The 13,575-nt window shown below is 34.7% G+C and overlaps 1 protein-coding gene across 2 annotated transcripts in view; it reads left to right on the top strand.

Annotated features, from left to right (window-relative positions):
* AP3B1 (adaptor related protein complex 3 subunit beta 1) overlaps window positions 1–13,575 on the top strand; it is a 171,415-nt gene that overhangs the window by 107,496 nt on the left and 50,344 nt on the right. For both annotated transcript variants that reach the window (XM_075740554.1, XM_075740553.1), the window contains exons 21-22: window positions 5,270–5,342; window positions 6,190–6,296. In XM_075740554.1, the coding sequence (XP_075596669.1) occupies window positions 5,270–5,342; window positions 6,190–6,296 (180 nt within the window). The remainder of the gene's footprint in view (window positions 1–5,269; window positions 5,343–6,189; window positions 6,297–13,575) is intronic.

The raw sequence follows: 13,575 nt of genomic DNA, 5'->3' as shown, positions 1-13,575 counted from the left end.
TCTTTTTCCACTAAGAAATTATACATTTAATGTAAGGGCAACAATGGCAACTATGGCTGAGGGACTGCAAACAGCAATGGTCATATATGAAGGGGGCAGGGAGGAAAGTTAATTTAATACTCTTGAACATAGAGGACTGTTTCAGTGTACTATGTTAATCTCTAGGGACCATGAGGTTAGTTTCCATTTAAGCCATGTTGGATGCCTGCGTTTATACTTGAGGTGTTTCTGGTGCTTGGTTATTACATTCAGAAGCCCAATTGGATGAGGAGGTGGAGGAGAGAATCACAGGTGTTTTGTGTCAAAGGTGATTGTTATGCTAACTAGCTTAATAGATTTTTTTGAGATAGACCTGTTTTGAGCTGTATAATGATAGGTGGAGCTAACTGATGATAGCCTAGATCCAGCCTTTCCAAGCTGGAAAGAAAAGCAATTGTTAACAACCTTAAAGAAGGTTATAGATAAAGTCTAGTATAGAGCCCTTGTCTTGAGGTACATTTTACAGGAACCACCCATGTTAATTTTATTTCGAGGAAAATCTTGGAATTTTTCTGCTTCCTACGTGACTTCAGGCCACCCAGGAAACAGATGGTTTCAACCAAGTTCTTAGAAATGCATGGTTTTTTTCTGATAGATTTTTATTGGAAAAGCCATTGCTTATATTATTCTGCTACAGGGCATTCTTAATTTGGTCAGTGTATATGGGGAGATGATTCATTAGGATTTCCTTTCCTTTTAAATAAAATTGAAAAGATTTTCTGAAATAAATACTGATAAGAAGAATAGTTAGTAGGCTCTACTTTTACAGTTTCTCAGTTTGACACACATTATGAACTATGTTACATAGCTGATGTTTTGGGTGGTGTTTACCATTCTGTATGTTTTGTGGGTTCGATCGCCACGATCAGCAGAATTTTCATAATAAAAAAGGTTTGCTTACACTCACATAGGAGGTTAATTTATGAATACATCCATGAATTTACTAGCATTAAAATAGGTTACAGAAACTTTGGATTATTTTTCCTGAATATATTATTAATGCTTTCATATTTTTTCTCTTGAAGAATCATTTTGAAAAAGCTGTTGTGTTCACTGTAATTGAGCTGCAGTGAATAGAGAGCTCACTCTCTTGTACTGCAGTGTTTTATATCATTTTGAAATATGGATAGTTTGAGGTGTTCAGATACATATTATACTGTAAGCATAAATACTGTAGAGCTAAAATGCAGATTTGAGGATGATGCATGTGTAAGTAGATGTCTCTACAGTGGGATTTTAAAATCAGCTACTGTTGACCTCCTTATACAAGTATAATACAGTCACTCAGCTGTTAAAAACCTGATCCACTATTTAAAAAATATACAAAAACAAATTGTCTATCTTTCTGCCTGATCTCTTTTCAAGTGCTAACACAATGGAAACAGTGGGTGATCTGTCAATGCATTTGGATTGTCAATGATGGTTTTGTATAAATATTGGGAGGATAAGACATAAAATTCACACAGCAAAATATGATTTCATCTGCCTTTTCTCTGCAGCTCCATGGCTCATGCTGCGGTGTGAAATTCTCATTTTACACACTTTGCAGGCGGAGCACATGAATTATGCATTGAGCAAGAGAAATCTCCTGCTTCAAGTCCTATATGCATTTACCAGGTTCTATCTCTATTACCAAGATGAATTGCAAATGGAGAAATGTTTGATGGAATATAGCTTAACTTCTTTGTTTAGTATTCTGCTTTTCCCCTAGTGGGCTCTCTTGGTAGGAAACTGTTTGGGTTATATTGTAGACATAGTTTTAAGAAAAAAGACGAAAAATTATGTTATGGAGAAATGCCAGGCACATCAGAGCCTTTTTATTGTCTTGATTTGAAATGCAAAGCTTTTTTCATTCAGTAGAAATATCTGTTGGTAGTGTTTGTTGCAGTCATTGGCTATTTATTATTCCTAGAAAGCCAATCAATTTTCTTTTCCTGGAAAAAACAAATTAAAAATAATCATGTTTGTGATAGACAAGACCCATGTAAATAGATTTCTTTGGTGTTTTGTACAGAATTGCACACAATTAATACATATACCCATATATAGCAATATATGTATAAATATGAAAATATTTGTGTGTTTACGTGTATGTATAGCATACATACACACACATATAAGTAGTTGAGTATTTACTTAAGCTTGACACACTTGACTGAAGTAGAAAATAAGATGTGATCATACTTCAACATTAGCTTTATCTTGATTTAGTTAGCTTCTGATTTTACATTTCCCAGATGGTAGGTTTGGGGGGGGGGGGGGAGTTGTTTGAGGTTTTTTTTAAAGTACAGTATTCTGATAAAGCGTGGGAAGTTTTTCTTACCATCCAATACCTTGATGTAATGATTCTGTACTTGTGGCTTATCTTAGGACTATTTTATTTTATTTTGAAGTATAACAATTAAATTCTCTTGAAGGATTTTCTCCCCATTTTCAAAAATCAATTGCATAGTGGATTCAAAATAATATCAGTACAGAATTGCATTTTATCTTATAAAATTACATATCAAGCTTTCTGATATGTACTTAGTAACTACTTTAGAATGGAAAAATAAATAACAGGGAAAAAAAATTGAAGCATACTATTGGTGTTATTTGTGACATAGAATGTCCTATCTTAATTGTCTTCAGTAAACAAATTAACAGTAAGAGGATTTCTTGGCTCTGACTCCTAATTTTTTTAAACATCTTGACCCAGCAATGCTGCCATTGGCAGAACTGAAGCATATTCAAAAATTCTCATCCTTGTGCTATAGCCTCTCATGTGAGTGAGCTACTTTTTATAGACTTTAATTGGCTGCATAATAAAAGGAAATGGAGAAATCCCATCTCTACTAGAATAATTAGCAAATACGGAACTCTAGCTACAAATAACCTTTGAACCTTACTCAGTTGAAGATAGAACTGTATCTTACGGATAAGTGGGGGTAGGGCATGAAACAGTTCAGAAATTGAGGGTTTCTTTTTAAAATATATTTGCATTTTGTTTAACCATTTTTTTTAGTATGTTGCGGTGTCTGAAGAATTTGTAGTTTAGCAAAAACATTGTGATGCATGGTTTATAGTAAAAATGCTGCAGATAACATCTAAACCCCTGATTCAGGGCTAAATATTCACCAAATGGTGCTACAAAAAGATTTGGAATTCATTAAAAGAATTGTCAAGAAATTGTTTCTCTGACACTTCATAGATGTGAGTAATTCAGGTAGAACCTGTAGCTTATAAAACACACTATTCATCCTATTTCACAGATTTGAAAAAAAAAAAAGCATAGCCAAAAGAAGATTAATGACTTGCCAATAATCACACTGGAAGACAAAAATGAAGCCTGGTAGTTGTGACGAGAATGGAACTCAAGAGAATGGGTTCTGCAGCAGAGTCCCTCAGTAATTCTGGACAACGCATATAAGGAATGGAATAATTAGCACCATTTTTTAAAGATATTATGTAATATTTCCTTTGTCCAGAGAAGTTTTGTGTTTCAGATAAATCAGCGATAGTAGAACACTCAAATAACATAGTGATAAGGACCATTGAAGTATGTTGATTTAAAAATAATTTTAAAAATACTGGCTTCCATTCTTCTCTGTCCACAAGATTGTTCTGCTCCCAGAATATCTACAGTACATGTGTTATTGATCACATGAATGGCTACTATCTGTTTGAGCTATGGGTTTATTTGAAGAAAAAGATGGTCAATGTCATTTTGGCTCAGGTCAAGCCTGGTAGTCATTGACATCAACAGCTTCAAATAGCAAGAACGTGAGCTAATTTCTTCAATGTTCTTTAGAGGGAACTGTGGAATTTCTCCCAAAATTGGAAAAAAAAAATAGGCTTGGCATTATTGTTGTTAGGTTACAAGTGATCATTGAGAGACTAGAAGAAAGGGAATACACCTTTAGAAAATAGGAGTCATTTTATTCTGTGGTGATAGTCAAAGAAAGTGATTCTAGCTGCTGAGTTTCTGAGAGGACTCCAAGCTCCTGTAGGAATTTGTATCCTGAGTACCTGAAGAGACTGTGACAGCTTGCAAGTAATGCTTGAGAAATGGAGGCCCAGATGGGCATACAGAGTTTTACTGATTTATTTAGACCTGTTAATTTATTAGAAAAGATAAAAGAATAATATATATATATGCATTTGGCTGTCATGTCCTGTTGAAGAGGAAACTGGTAAACTAAAAGGTTCACAGAAGTGTGACTGCTGCAAAGACTATGTTTAAATTACTTGCAATACCTTTTGTAGTGACCAGTGTCTTAAGTTCTAAAGGCAGTTGACAAATTCTCTGGAAGAACGACAAAGCCTTCTGTCCTGCAACTGAGCCAGAGAGAGTAAAGGCAGAAGTTCTTCAGCCGATCCAGATGAAGGATGCTTGAGTGGGTAGGAACAGCATGATGACAAACTGTCTGATGAGCATCCAGCAGGATACATGTCCAGGTTCTGGCTACATCCAAAGATCAATCCTTTTTACTAAACCATCCTATTGGGAGTCCATATTGAGCTGTGACACACTAAATTCTGTCCTAAATCATCGCTGTCTAGATATGTTCTGTAGGTATGACCGACAGTTTAGAACTTTATATTTAGCTGTATTGAAACAGATTTTGTTGAAATATTGTGTTTGCCGAGTCACTGAGATTACTCTATTAGTGCTCTACTCTTTACTTAAAGTATGCCAATCCTCATGATTAGAGCTCATCTTAAGGCTTAAAATTAAAACTTTATTTGTGACAAAAATCAACTTTTTGTTATTTGTCCAGCAATTAAGTAAAGTCCCAGTAGATGAAGGTACAGGATTCCATATTCCTGTATAAATGCAAATAACACTACTTTCTCATTGAATGGATTTTGTCTTGGTTTTCATATGGTAACAGAAATGTTAGTATCCAAATATTTTGTCTTTAAAAAAAAATACCACTATCTCTATTTTAATAGTCTGAACAGAAGTATCTGATTTGTCATCAAAAGTTTTCTTTGAGTAGCAACTACTATTAATATTAAACAAAAAAATGGACTTCAATGGAGTATATGTAACTCAAATGTGGAGTTTAGGTTCAACTTACTTGTACGAAGAAATCTTTCTCACTTGGTGAATTCTTTGAATGCCGAGCCTTGAAAATGGATACGTTTTTCTTTTACAGCAGAGAAAATATGCTTTGCTTTAAAAAAGTATTAAAGACTTTTCTTTTGCTAATATGGTAAAAGATGAAATATTCATGTATTTTGACAGAAAGAAGAAAAACCAGTACAAGATAGAAAAGCTCCAAATAAACAAGATGTGTTTCTCTTAGATTTAGATGATTGTAAGTATCTCGATTAAAGCCTCATTTTTCCCATGGCATAAATTCAATTCAGTTAATTCAATGAATTTTAAATGTCTGAAACATTGATTCTTTGCATTTATTCTACCAACTTCCTGACAAAAAAATAATTGCTTAGACTATCAACTAATTTTTAAGCAAAATTATTACAATTTCTGATTTTGTTTATTTTGGAACTAAGAAGTAGTTTCAAAATTTAGAATGTATGGGTATGTAAAACATTTATTTTGAGAAGTTTTGTATGTCTGGACCTGTTTTCTGTTAAACTGGGCTTATTTTCTCAGGTGCCAGTGGATGCTATTTGTACAATATCTGTGCAACCTCTGAACCAATTGTGGTTCTATAATAAGATACTGAAAATCACGGTTTTGAACAAGAGATTAAAATGTCATCTTGGAAGGGTAGGGTAGCTGGCACTGGTTTTTGGCTATGCTTTCTAATGCCATTCCTCAACTTTACTTTTATAGGTGCAACACATGTTAGAAATGCATTAGTATCTATGTTGTTGTTCGTAACTTGTAAATGAAAATGTGCCGTATAGTATGGATCAGACTGAAGGATAAAATAGAATTAAAAATGGGAAAGGAGGACAAAATATTTTTAGTGTAAATAACATGTGGTCTATACATCAATCAGTTTTATTTATATTTTCATCATTTGAGTATTGGGGCTATATGTCTGAAAAAATAATCTGCTATTAAGAAACATATATACAACGATAAAATAATTAGATCAAGATGTAAAACCTTTTACATGTAATGAAAATAGCTCATTGTTCTTCCCAATATTCTAATTTTTTTTAAAGCATCAATTGCCTTTTTACTTCTAGTCTGTCCTGTGACAACTCCTGTGGCAGTTCCTACACCAGCGGTTTTGTCCCCAAGTTTAACAGCAGACTTAGAGGGATTAAGTCTGTCAAGTTCATCAGTCATTGATGTAAGTAGCCTTTAAAAAAGTGGGGTGTGTGGAGGCGTGGCTGTAGGGGGGGGTGTCTTAATTGAAGCATTTCACGTGTTTTTGAGGCAGTCATTAAAGTGATTTTCAACTACAAAAGTCTTGTATGAAATTCTAGTTTACATGCAAGTCTGGCAGCTTTTTTTGATCTATAATAATTACATTCTGAAATGTGGAGAAAAGTATGAATATTTTTTGTCTGGGAAGGATGCCTTCAAGGATTTTTAACCTTCTTTTTCATTCTGTCTTTTTTTCTGCCTCAGGGAAACTTTAATTCACAAATTAAGTATCCAAACTATACAAATCTTTCAAATAATGTAGTTGCTACAGTATCAAAAATAAATTACAAGAAAATCACATACCTGTTAATCCTCAGCCTCTTTGTTTACCATACATGCCTCCAATTATGACATTTTGCCACTTGGAAGTAATTTTTCATGAGTATACGAAGTACAGCCCCTGGGTGCAAATAAAAAGGGTATAGATTTACAATCAGTGGTGTATCAGTATGTGTCATGATTCATTTTGTTAGTGCTTTCTGCTTTGTAGCACTTTCCATTAGGGAATCTCAAAACTATAGGTATAATTAAGGTTAGCAAAGTCATGGAGGTAGAGGGCATCCCTTTGTTGGGGGAAAGCATAGTAGTTTGTAGTAGTTTATGTTCTTTTTTTGGTTTTGTTTTTTTGATTTTTTTAATTTTTTTTTTAGTCCTTTGTGTGTCCAATTTAAATTTGCCATTTAATAAGAACTGGAGTCACCAGAAAAAATACCAGAGGCACATACATTTTTTAGCCTAGCCTTGTTTCTAATGATGCTGGTATATAAAGCCTACATTGCAATTTTAATAATTGCTGGTAAAGTACTTTGTGCTGGCTTTGGGAACAATACATTTACAAAATCAAATACTTCTTACATAAAGAAAGTGCATGAATGCTTTGACTGAAGAAATAAAAGATCTTAGCTAATGATTCAGTTTCATGTTTACAGGCTTTAAAATTTGGTGTTGAAAAGGTAGAATTTCAGACAACATGTTGGATATTAGCCTTATCTAAGAAAATTGTGATGCCATTTAAATTTCAAGCAGAGCAGTAACAATCTGTGGATGTGCAGTCACTTTACCTTATGTGTATTTGTTCACATAACGCAGTCTGAAAATGCCAGAAGTTCTCTTGCATGTTACTTTGCAGTGCAGTGTGCAGCGTTAGGTGGCCAGCCCGCATTTCACCACACCTGTGTTGTTATTCCTGTGATTGCAATGCCACCATTGCTTCTTTGCCATCCTTTATGGCTTTGACAGCTCAAAACAGATGCAATCATCTGTTTTCCTGGCTCTGGGTTAGCTTAGACTGACTCTGGTGTCTTTGCTTTACTTCAGAGTAATCATCTTTGAGGGTAGGTTAAAGATAGCAATCAGTAATGTCAGGTGCTTGAGAACACCCCCTGTTTGCCAATGTCTTTAGTCCTTTCATCATCTACAGTACAAGTACACATGTTCCAGTCCCACATTCATGCTTGCTTTCCTCGTGAGTGCCATTATTGCTAAATTGCTTCTCCCCATTATTCAGAAGGTAGCTGCAATGGAATAGAGATGTTGGATAGACAGAGCTAGAAGGTGTAGGCTAAACAGTGGAAGAAGTTCTGTGTGAAGCAGTTGGTTCTGCAAAATGCTTCTGTCTTGGTTTTGCTGAGTTCCTGGTAAAACATGTAACCAGCAAAGAAGCTGGAACGTTTCCTAATATTCCCTGCTCTGGAAACAACCCAAATCACGTAAGAACTAATTGTTGCGGCCTGGGTAGTGATTACATGTTTTAGGCTGTATTCTGTTTTCAGATCTAAGCTCAACTCTCATTGGCGTCGATAATAATTGCAGATGTACATGAGGTCCTTTGCTGAGTTTTGTGCATCAGGAAGCAACAAAAATTAAAAGCTAAGGTTAAAGACTGTTCTTTCAAATGATGTACATATACTATAAAAAGTCTGGCATGCAAGTAGTTAAATAACTATTGTTATGTTGTTCAGCATCATCAGGTAATTTTCTAGAAATTAAAACATAAAAACAGCTTTTAAGACTTGATGTGGGAATGTCCCACTTAAAATGGTATTTTGAATTTAATCTGTGATGACTAATTCTAAAAATAAGGAGGATAGTTGTTATACTTCAGAAAACTTTTTCTTCCTTCAATGGGAATGAAAATGAATTTAACTGTAGGGCACATGCCAAACTAACAGTGAGAAATTAATTTATTACTAGGCAATGGAGAGCATGGAGTAAAAATAGATAAGTACAGTATATGACCCTAATATCAAAGAAATGTAGCAGCCACTTATCTTGGAATATGTCAGGCAGTCTATTATTCAAATCGTTCGGCACTGTAATTGGATACAGCTTTTAGAAAACTTAGAACTCCAAATTCATAGCTGCTGAACATTGTAGAAAGCATAAATACAAGAATGGCTTTATGGTAATGGTATGGGTCTCGAAAACTACAAAATCAAAATATCCTTGAATGCAAACTACAGTATACAACCTGATGCTTTGTCCTGCGGCTCATTTGTTTTTATGATTCATGTTTACATATAGCGTATTTCCCCCTCATGCACACATGCATATTATAGTTTGTTTCAGGAAAACCAAAATTCTCTGGTAATTTATGGATAACTTTCTTCCAACCAGATGCAAAACATGCTAAATCCTTGTGCATGCTTCTGCCATGGTACATGCCGTCCAGCTTCAACTGCACTAGGTAACTGAGGTCACTAGAAGCTACCATAGGGCTTTTCGGGGTGTGCATGCAAGAGAAGTGAGACCTAAGTGCTTGGGGAAACTCTGGATTTGGAGTTAATTGAGTTTTAGATGGATACGTGAAGATGCAGTGAAACAGGAGGTGAGAGAAAGCTGCACACTCAGTGTAAAGCGGTTATCTGGAAACGCTGGAAATGGGTGTTGTCCTCTAAAGGGAGGTTATAAAGTGAGAGAAGAGGGAATTGAAAGCAAAACTCATGAATGTCATAAGGACAGGGAGGGTTATAACCTGCTGCAGGAAGTAATATTTTGGGCAGGAATGGTGACAGGAGGAAGAGGAGACCTATGGTATTGCAGAGAAGTTGAAGAGGGGAGTGATCATCTGTTCCTAGCCATCACACATCTGATGAGAAAAAAAGCTAAACCACCTGTTCGTTTCTCATTAAGTTTTTAGATGGTAAAAATGTACAAGCAACTGCTCTCCTAAATGTATAGAGCCCTAAGTATGCTGCATATGGTAATTAACTGGTAAAAATGGCACATACTTTAAAAAATAAAATTAGTGAGAAGGAAATACTGCTTTGGTAGCAATAAATTTGTTACAATTCAGAACAGTGTTAGTGCAAGGGAGAATTGACAGCTGGATGTGAGCTCTGATGGTAGCAGCAGTTGGATGGGGCAAAAAGTGTGTGGAATTGTGGGCTGAGTTGAGTAGGATTTGAGGGGAGAAGATTGTTTCCCATGCCCCAAATAGAGGATAATTTGGGGGGAAAGTCAAGGGTCAGTAAGAGAAGTTCATGACAAAAGCATGTAGCAAAAGACGGGAAAACCCTTGTTGTAGTGAGGATGTACTTATAAAAATATTTGATGCAAAAATTTACTGTTGTCATTAGTTATTGTGCATATGGAATTATGGTATAATTGTAGAAGTGGTACCACTTTACTTACTAAAGTTTTATTCAGCATGGCCAGTGTATTCTCTTGATAGTAGTTATTACTAATGATATGTTTTTTGTTGTTTCCTACTACTTGGGGTTCCACAGAAACTCTGTAGGAAGGGAGGCGTAAATCATCTTGTTTTCTGTCTCATGTCTTCTAGAGAACTTTTGACTGAGATCCACTTTGAGAACTTCTTTAGAGTGGTGATGCATAGAGCAGAAATAATAGCTTTTGACAAAAGTCAAGGTCGAGCTGCAGACCTGTCAAACCAGATGATAAATACATTTAATTTCAAATTGAGCACACTTACAGAATTCCTTGAGAAACAGTAAATATGAATTCCCTCAATATTCAACTAGAGATATTTTCAGAATAGGAGAACACCTTAAATGGTCTTTTATTTTAGTCGTTGACATAGTCTTTACAGTGGAAAACTTTCTTATTATTTAGGTTGCTTTGTCCATTTAGGTTGTTTCTAATTCCACTATAGCAAGTCAGTTAGAACTGACTTTGAAGTATGTTCTTCTCCTTTGTGAAGAATCTTTTCTTAGAAGTACCAGGAACACAAGGATTGCAGTAATGGATTATGTCATGGTTCTAGTCTGATATGCAGCTTGCAGGAAAGGTTAGCATGAGGTGCTAAAGAATTTGCGAAGTCCTACAGTAGAGAAATGAATAGTAGTTCTTCCAAATAGCTATTGGTGTACACTCAACTTCATGAGTTTTATTTCTTCAAAGCTTTGTTAGCAGTATTTATTCTATAACTAGATAATTTATCATCCATATAAGCTGTAGTCTGAGTTCTTACCTCAGGAATGGCTGTATCAGAAGAAACATTAACTTGTTAATGTCATGAAAGAGATGTAGTGCAATCAATTATGATAGCGGTGGACTGCATGCGATGGCTTGACTTGATTCTTGGTACTCTGGTGCTCCATGTTCTCGTAAAGATTTTGATCAACTACCACTGTTTCTTAAGTAACTAGTTTTATATTTAAATATATCCAGTCCCTCTCAGGACATTTCTAAATTATTTTTTTTTTACTCAGACAAAAGATGTTTCTTTTAAATCACTTTTCAATGTTAGCCACACCTTCCCTTTTATCAGATGTTGTTGTGGTTTTGTATTAGGATAACACAGGCTTATGGTATCCTTGATATCATTTTACTATTTTTTATATTTTGCCATCTGCCCCCTTGTTTTTCAGCTTTCTAGAAGAAATGTCTTACCCTTTTGGTGTCTAATTGCAGGACAGCTTTTTCCTATGCATTAAATATTTTCATTATATTTCTTCGGAAGCCCATCTTTTTATATAAAGATTGAATTTGGGAAGGTTTGTTGAAGGGAGTTGAAGGGGACAGTGTGCCACAAGATAGTCTGCGTGTATCCTATCCATGTGTGTGCTTATAACTTCTTTGCATTGTTGACCACACTTGCACATTGAGCAGAGATGTTTTTGGACTTCTGCATAGTTTTCTCTCCAGCTTCATTTCTTAAGATGGTGTTTTTTCCATGTAGAACAGTTTAAAGTATCTGTGTTGTCTGTATTTCCCCCTACTCTGTGCTCTGCAACAGCATAAGACTTAATTGCAACCACTTTTTACAAATATCACATGTTTGTAGGGAGCCTATGAAAGTTTGTACCTATGAAGCAAATGAAAAGGTGTAGTCTTAATTTAATAGTTAAAAAGCAACTTTCTCTGAGTGCTGCCCAAAATTCAGCTGTGCAGCTGATTAGGTGTGACTGATGCTTGTGGGAAGGCAGTGTGGTCCAGTGGATACAGAACTGGGTGTTACATATGGAAAATGAGTTCTATTTTTGGCTTACTACTTGCTGTGTGATCTGCAGGGAGTAACTTAATCTTTTAGTTTTCCATGTGAAAAATGAGGATAATGATGCTTACTCACCTTGGGAAAGCACTTGGATATCTACAAATGAACGTAGCTGCTCATCAGCAGATATTAACCATTGCCAAGACAGAAGAAGGAATGAAACAAAGACCTCCTGCATACTTATTTTTCTGGGTTTATATAAATCTGTTGTATAAGAGAGTGTTCTTAAATTGGTAACATAATATTCATGTTACATCAGATATTTGAAAGTTATAATTTCAGATTTTTCAGAAATAGCATCTACATGATTTTAAAAATGATAGCTTGAAAAAAACCCAGTTATGACATTATTTTGTAAAGTGTCATTTCTCCTTTATTGTTTAGTTAAAAATCTATTTATCAATACTTGTGATGTTTGTTAGTTTTCAAGCCTTTAAAAATACCTGTCTTATGTTTATTGAATGCGTTAATACTTAACAAGCTCTACACTTAAGAACCTTGAACTTCTTTTCTTTTAAATAAATCAGAGAATTTAATTTGGAAGTTCAAACATGATCTTCTGAGTCAGAAACAAGTTTCTGATACAAGACACTGGCCCAAATAATAGTATGCCCAGTCTGAGAGGTATATTATATTATATTATAACTATGAATAATCTCATTGATTTAGTTGATTATTGTGTGGTTTAGTACTAGATACTTTCCAGATTGCATTTTTAATTTATGCTTTTATATATAATGTATACTTTATATATTTTATATATCTATGTTATGAATTACATACAATGTATAACTACATAAATATAATGTATAATTAGTTAGCAAGTTGTATAGTAATTAAATCGTGTTCTGAGTGACTAGGTCTTTGATTACAGTAGTGCTCCTGATTCAATGCTATTTTGCTGTTTTGTTATCTTGGAGTGAGAAAGATTAAACCAATATTCAAATATTGTATTTAAAAATAAAAGTGCTAAAATTGCATAGTAAAGTGCAATTACAATATTAAGATCCTTTTTATAAAATAGAAATTAAATTGGAGGGAGGGTATTGCAAAAAAGAAACTCCTTTAGATAAGTTGCTGTGAGGATTTGAGGAGACCCTTGATCTTTTTTTGCCTTCTGTTAAAAGTCAGTACTGTCCTTAAAACTAATCGAACTTTTTTGATAATTAAATACTTAGAACTATGAGAGAATTTGAAGTAATGCTTCTTTTTCTTTCCAACATGAAAAATACCTATATTATGCTCCTTAAAATAGGACTGCTGTAAATAGAGTTGGTGTTAGGTGTTTAAAAACAAGCATGTGTAATGCAGGATGATGATTCCGTAAGTTATTCTTTAAATATGTGGTGTGGTAATGCACGTAAAACAGAGTGTCTGTATGTGTGTTATGCTATGTAACTCAGACAGAAGAGAGGGGTAACCTAAGTTGTATTTTTGTTTTATTTTGTCAATAAAACCTAGCTCTTAAAAATTTCAGCCACATCTTTCTAAGGTAACATTTACCTCCTCACATCTTTAGCATCTATCAGACATGACATGGGACATATTCATTGACCCTAAAAATTTTCATCAGTCTCATGCACTGGAAGGGGGCAGCCCCAGCCAGACAAGAGGCTCATTTCAATTTTAACGGCTGTAATTAAAGGTTAATTCACTGAGTCAGGATTAACGAGGAAAGTACAAATGATAGGCAAGCAGCTGCCTTTATAATACAGGATTAGAACAATGCAATTACAATAAGAAT

This window comes from Balearica regulorum, chromosome Z, assembly GCF_011004875.1.
Source record: "Balearica regulorum gibbericeps isolate bBalReg1 chromosome Z, bBalReg1.pri, whole genome shotgun sequence".
Taxonomy (NCBI): Eukaryota; Metazoa; Chordata; class Aves; order Gruiformes; family Gruidae; genus Balearica; species Balearica regulorum.
Note: the sequence above shows the minus strand (reverse complement) of the source record. Positions and strands in the feature narration are given on the sequence as shown.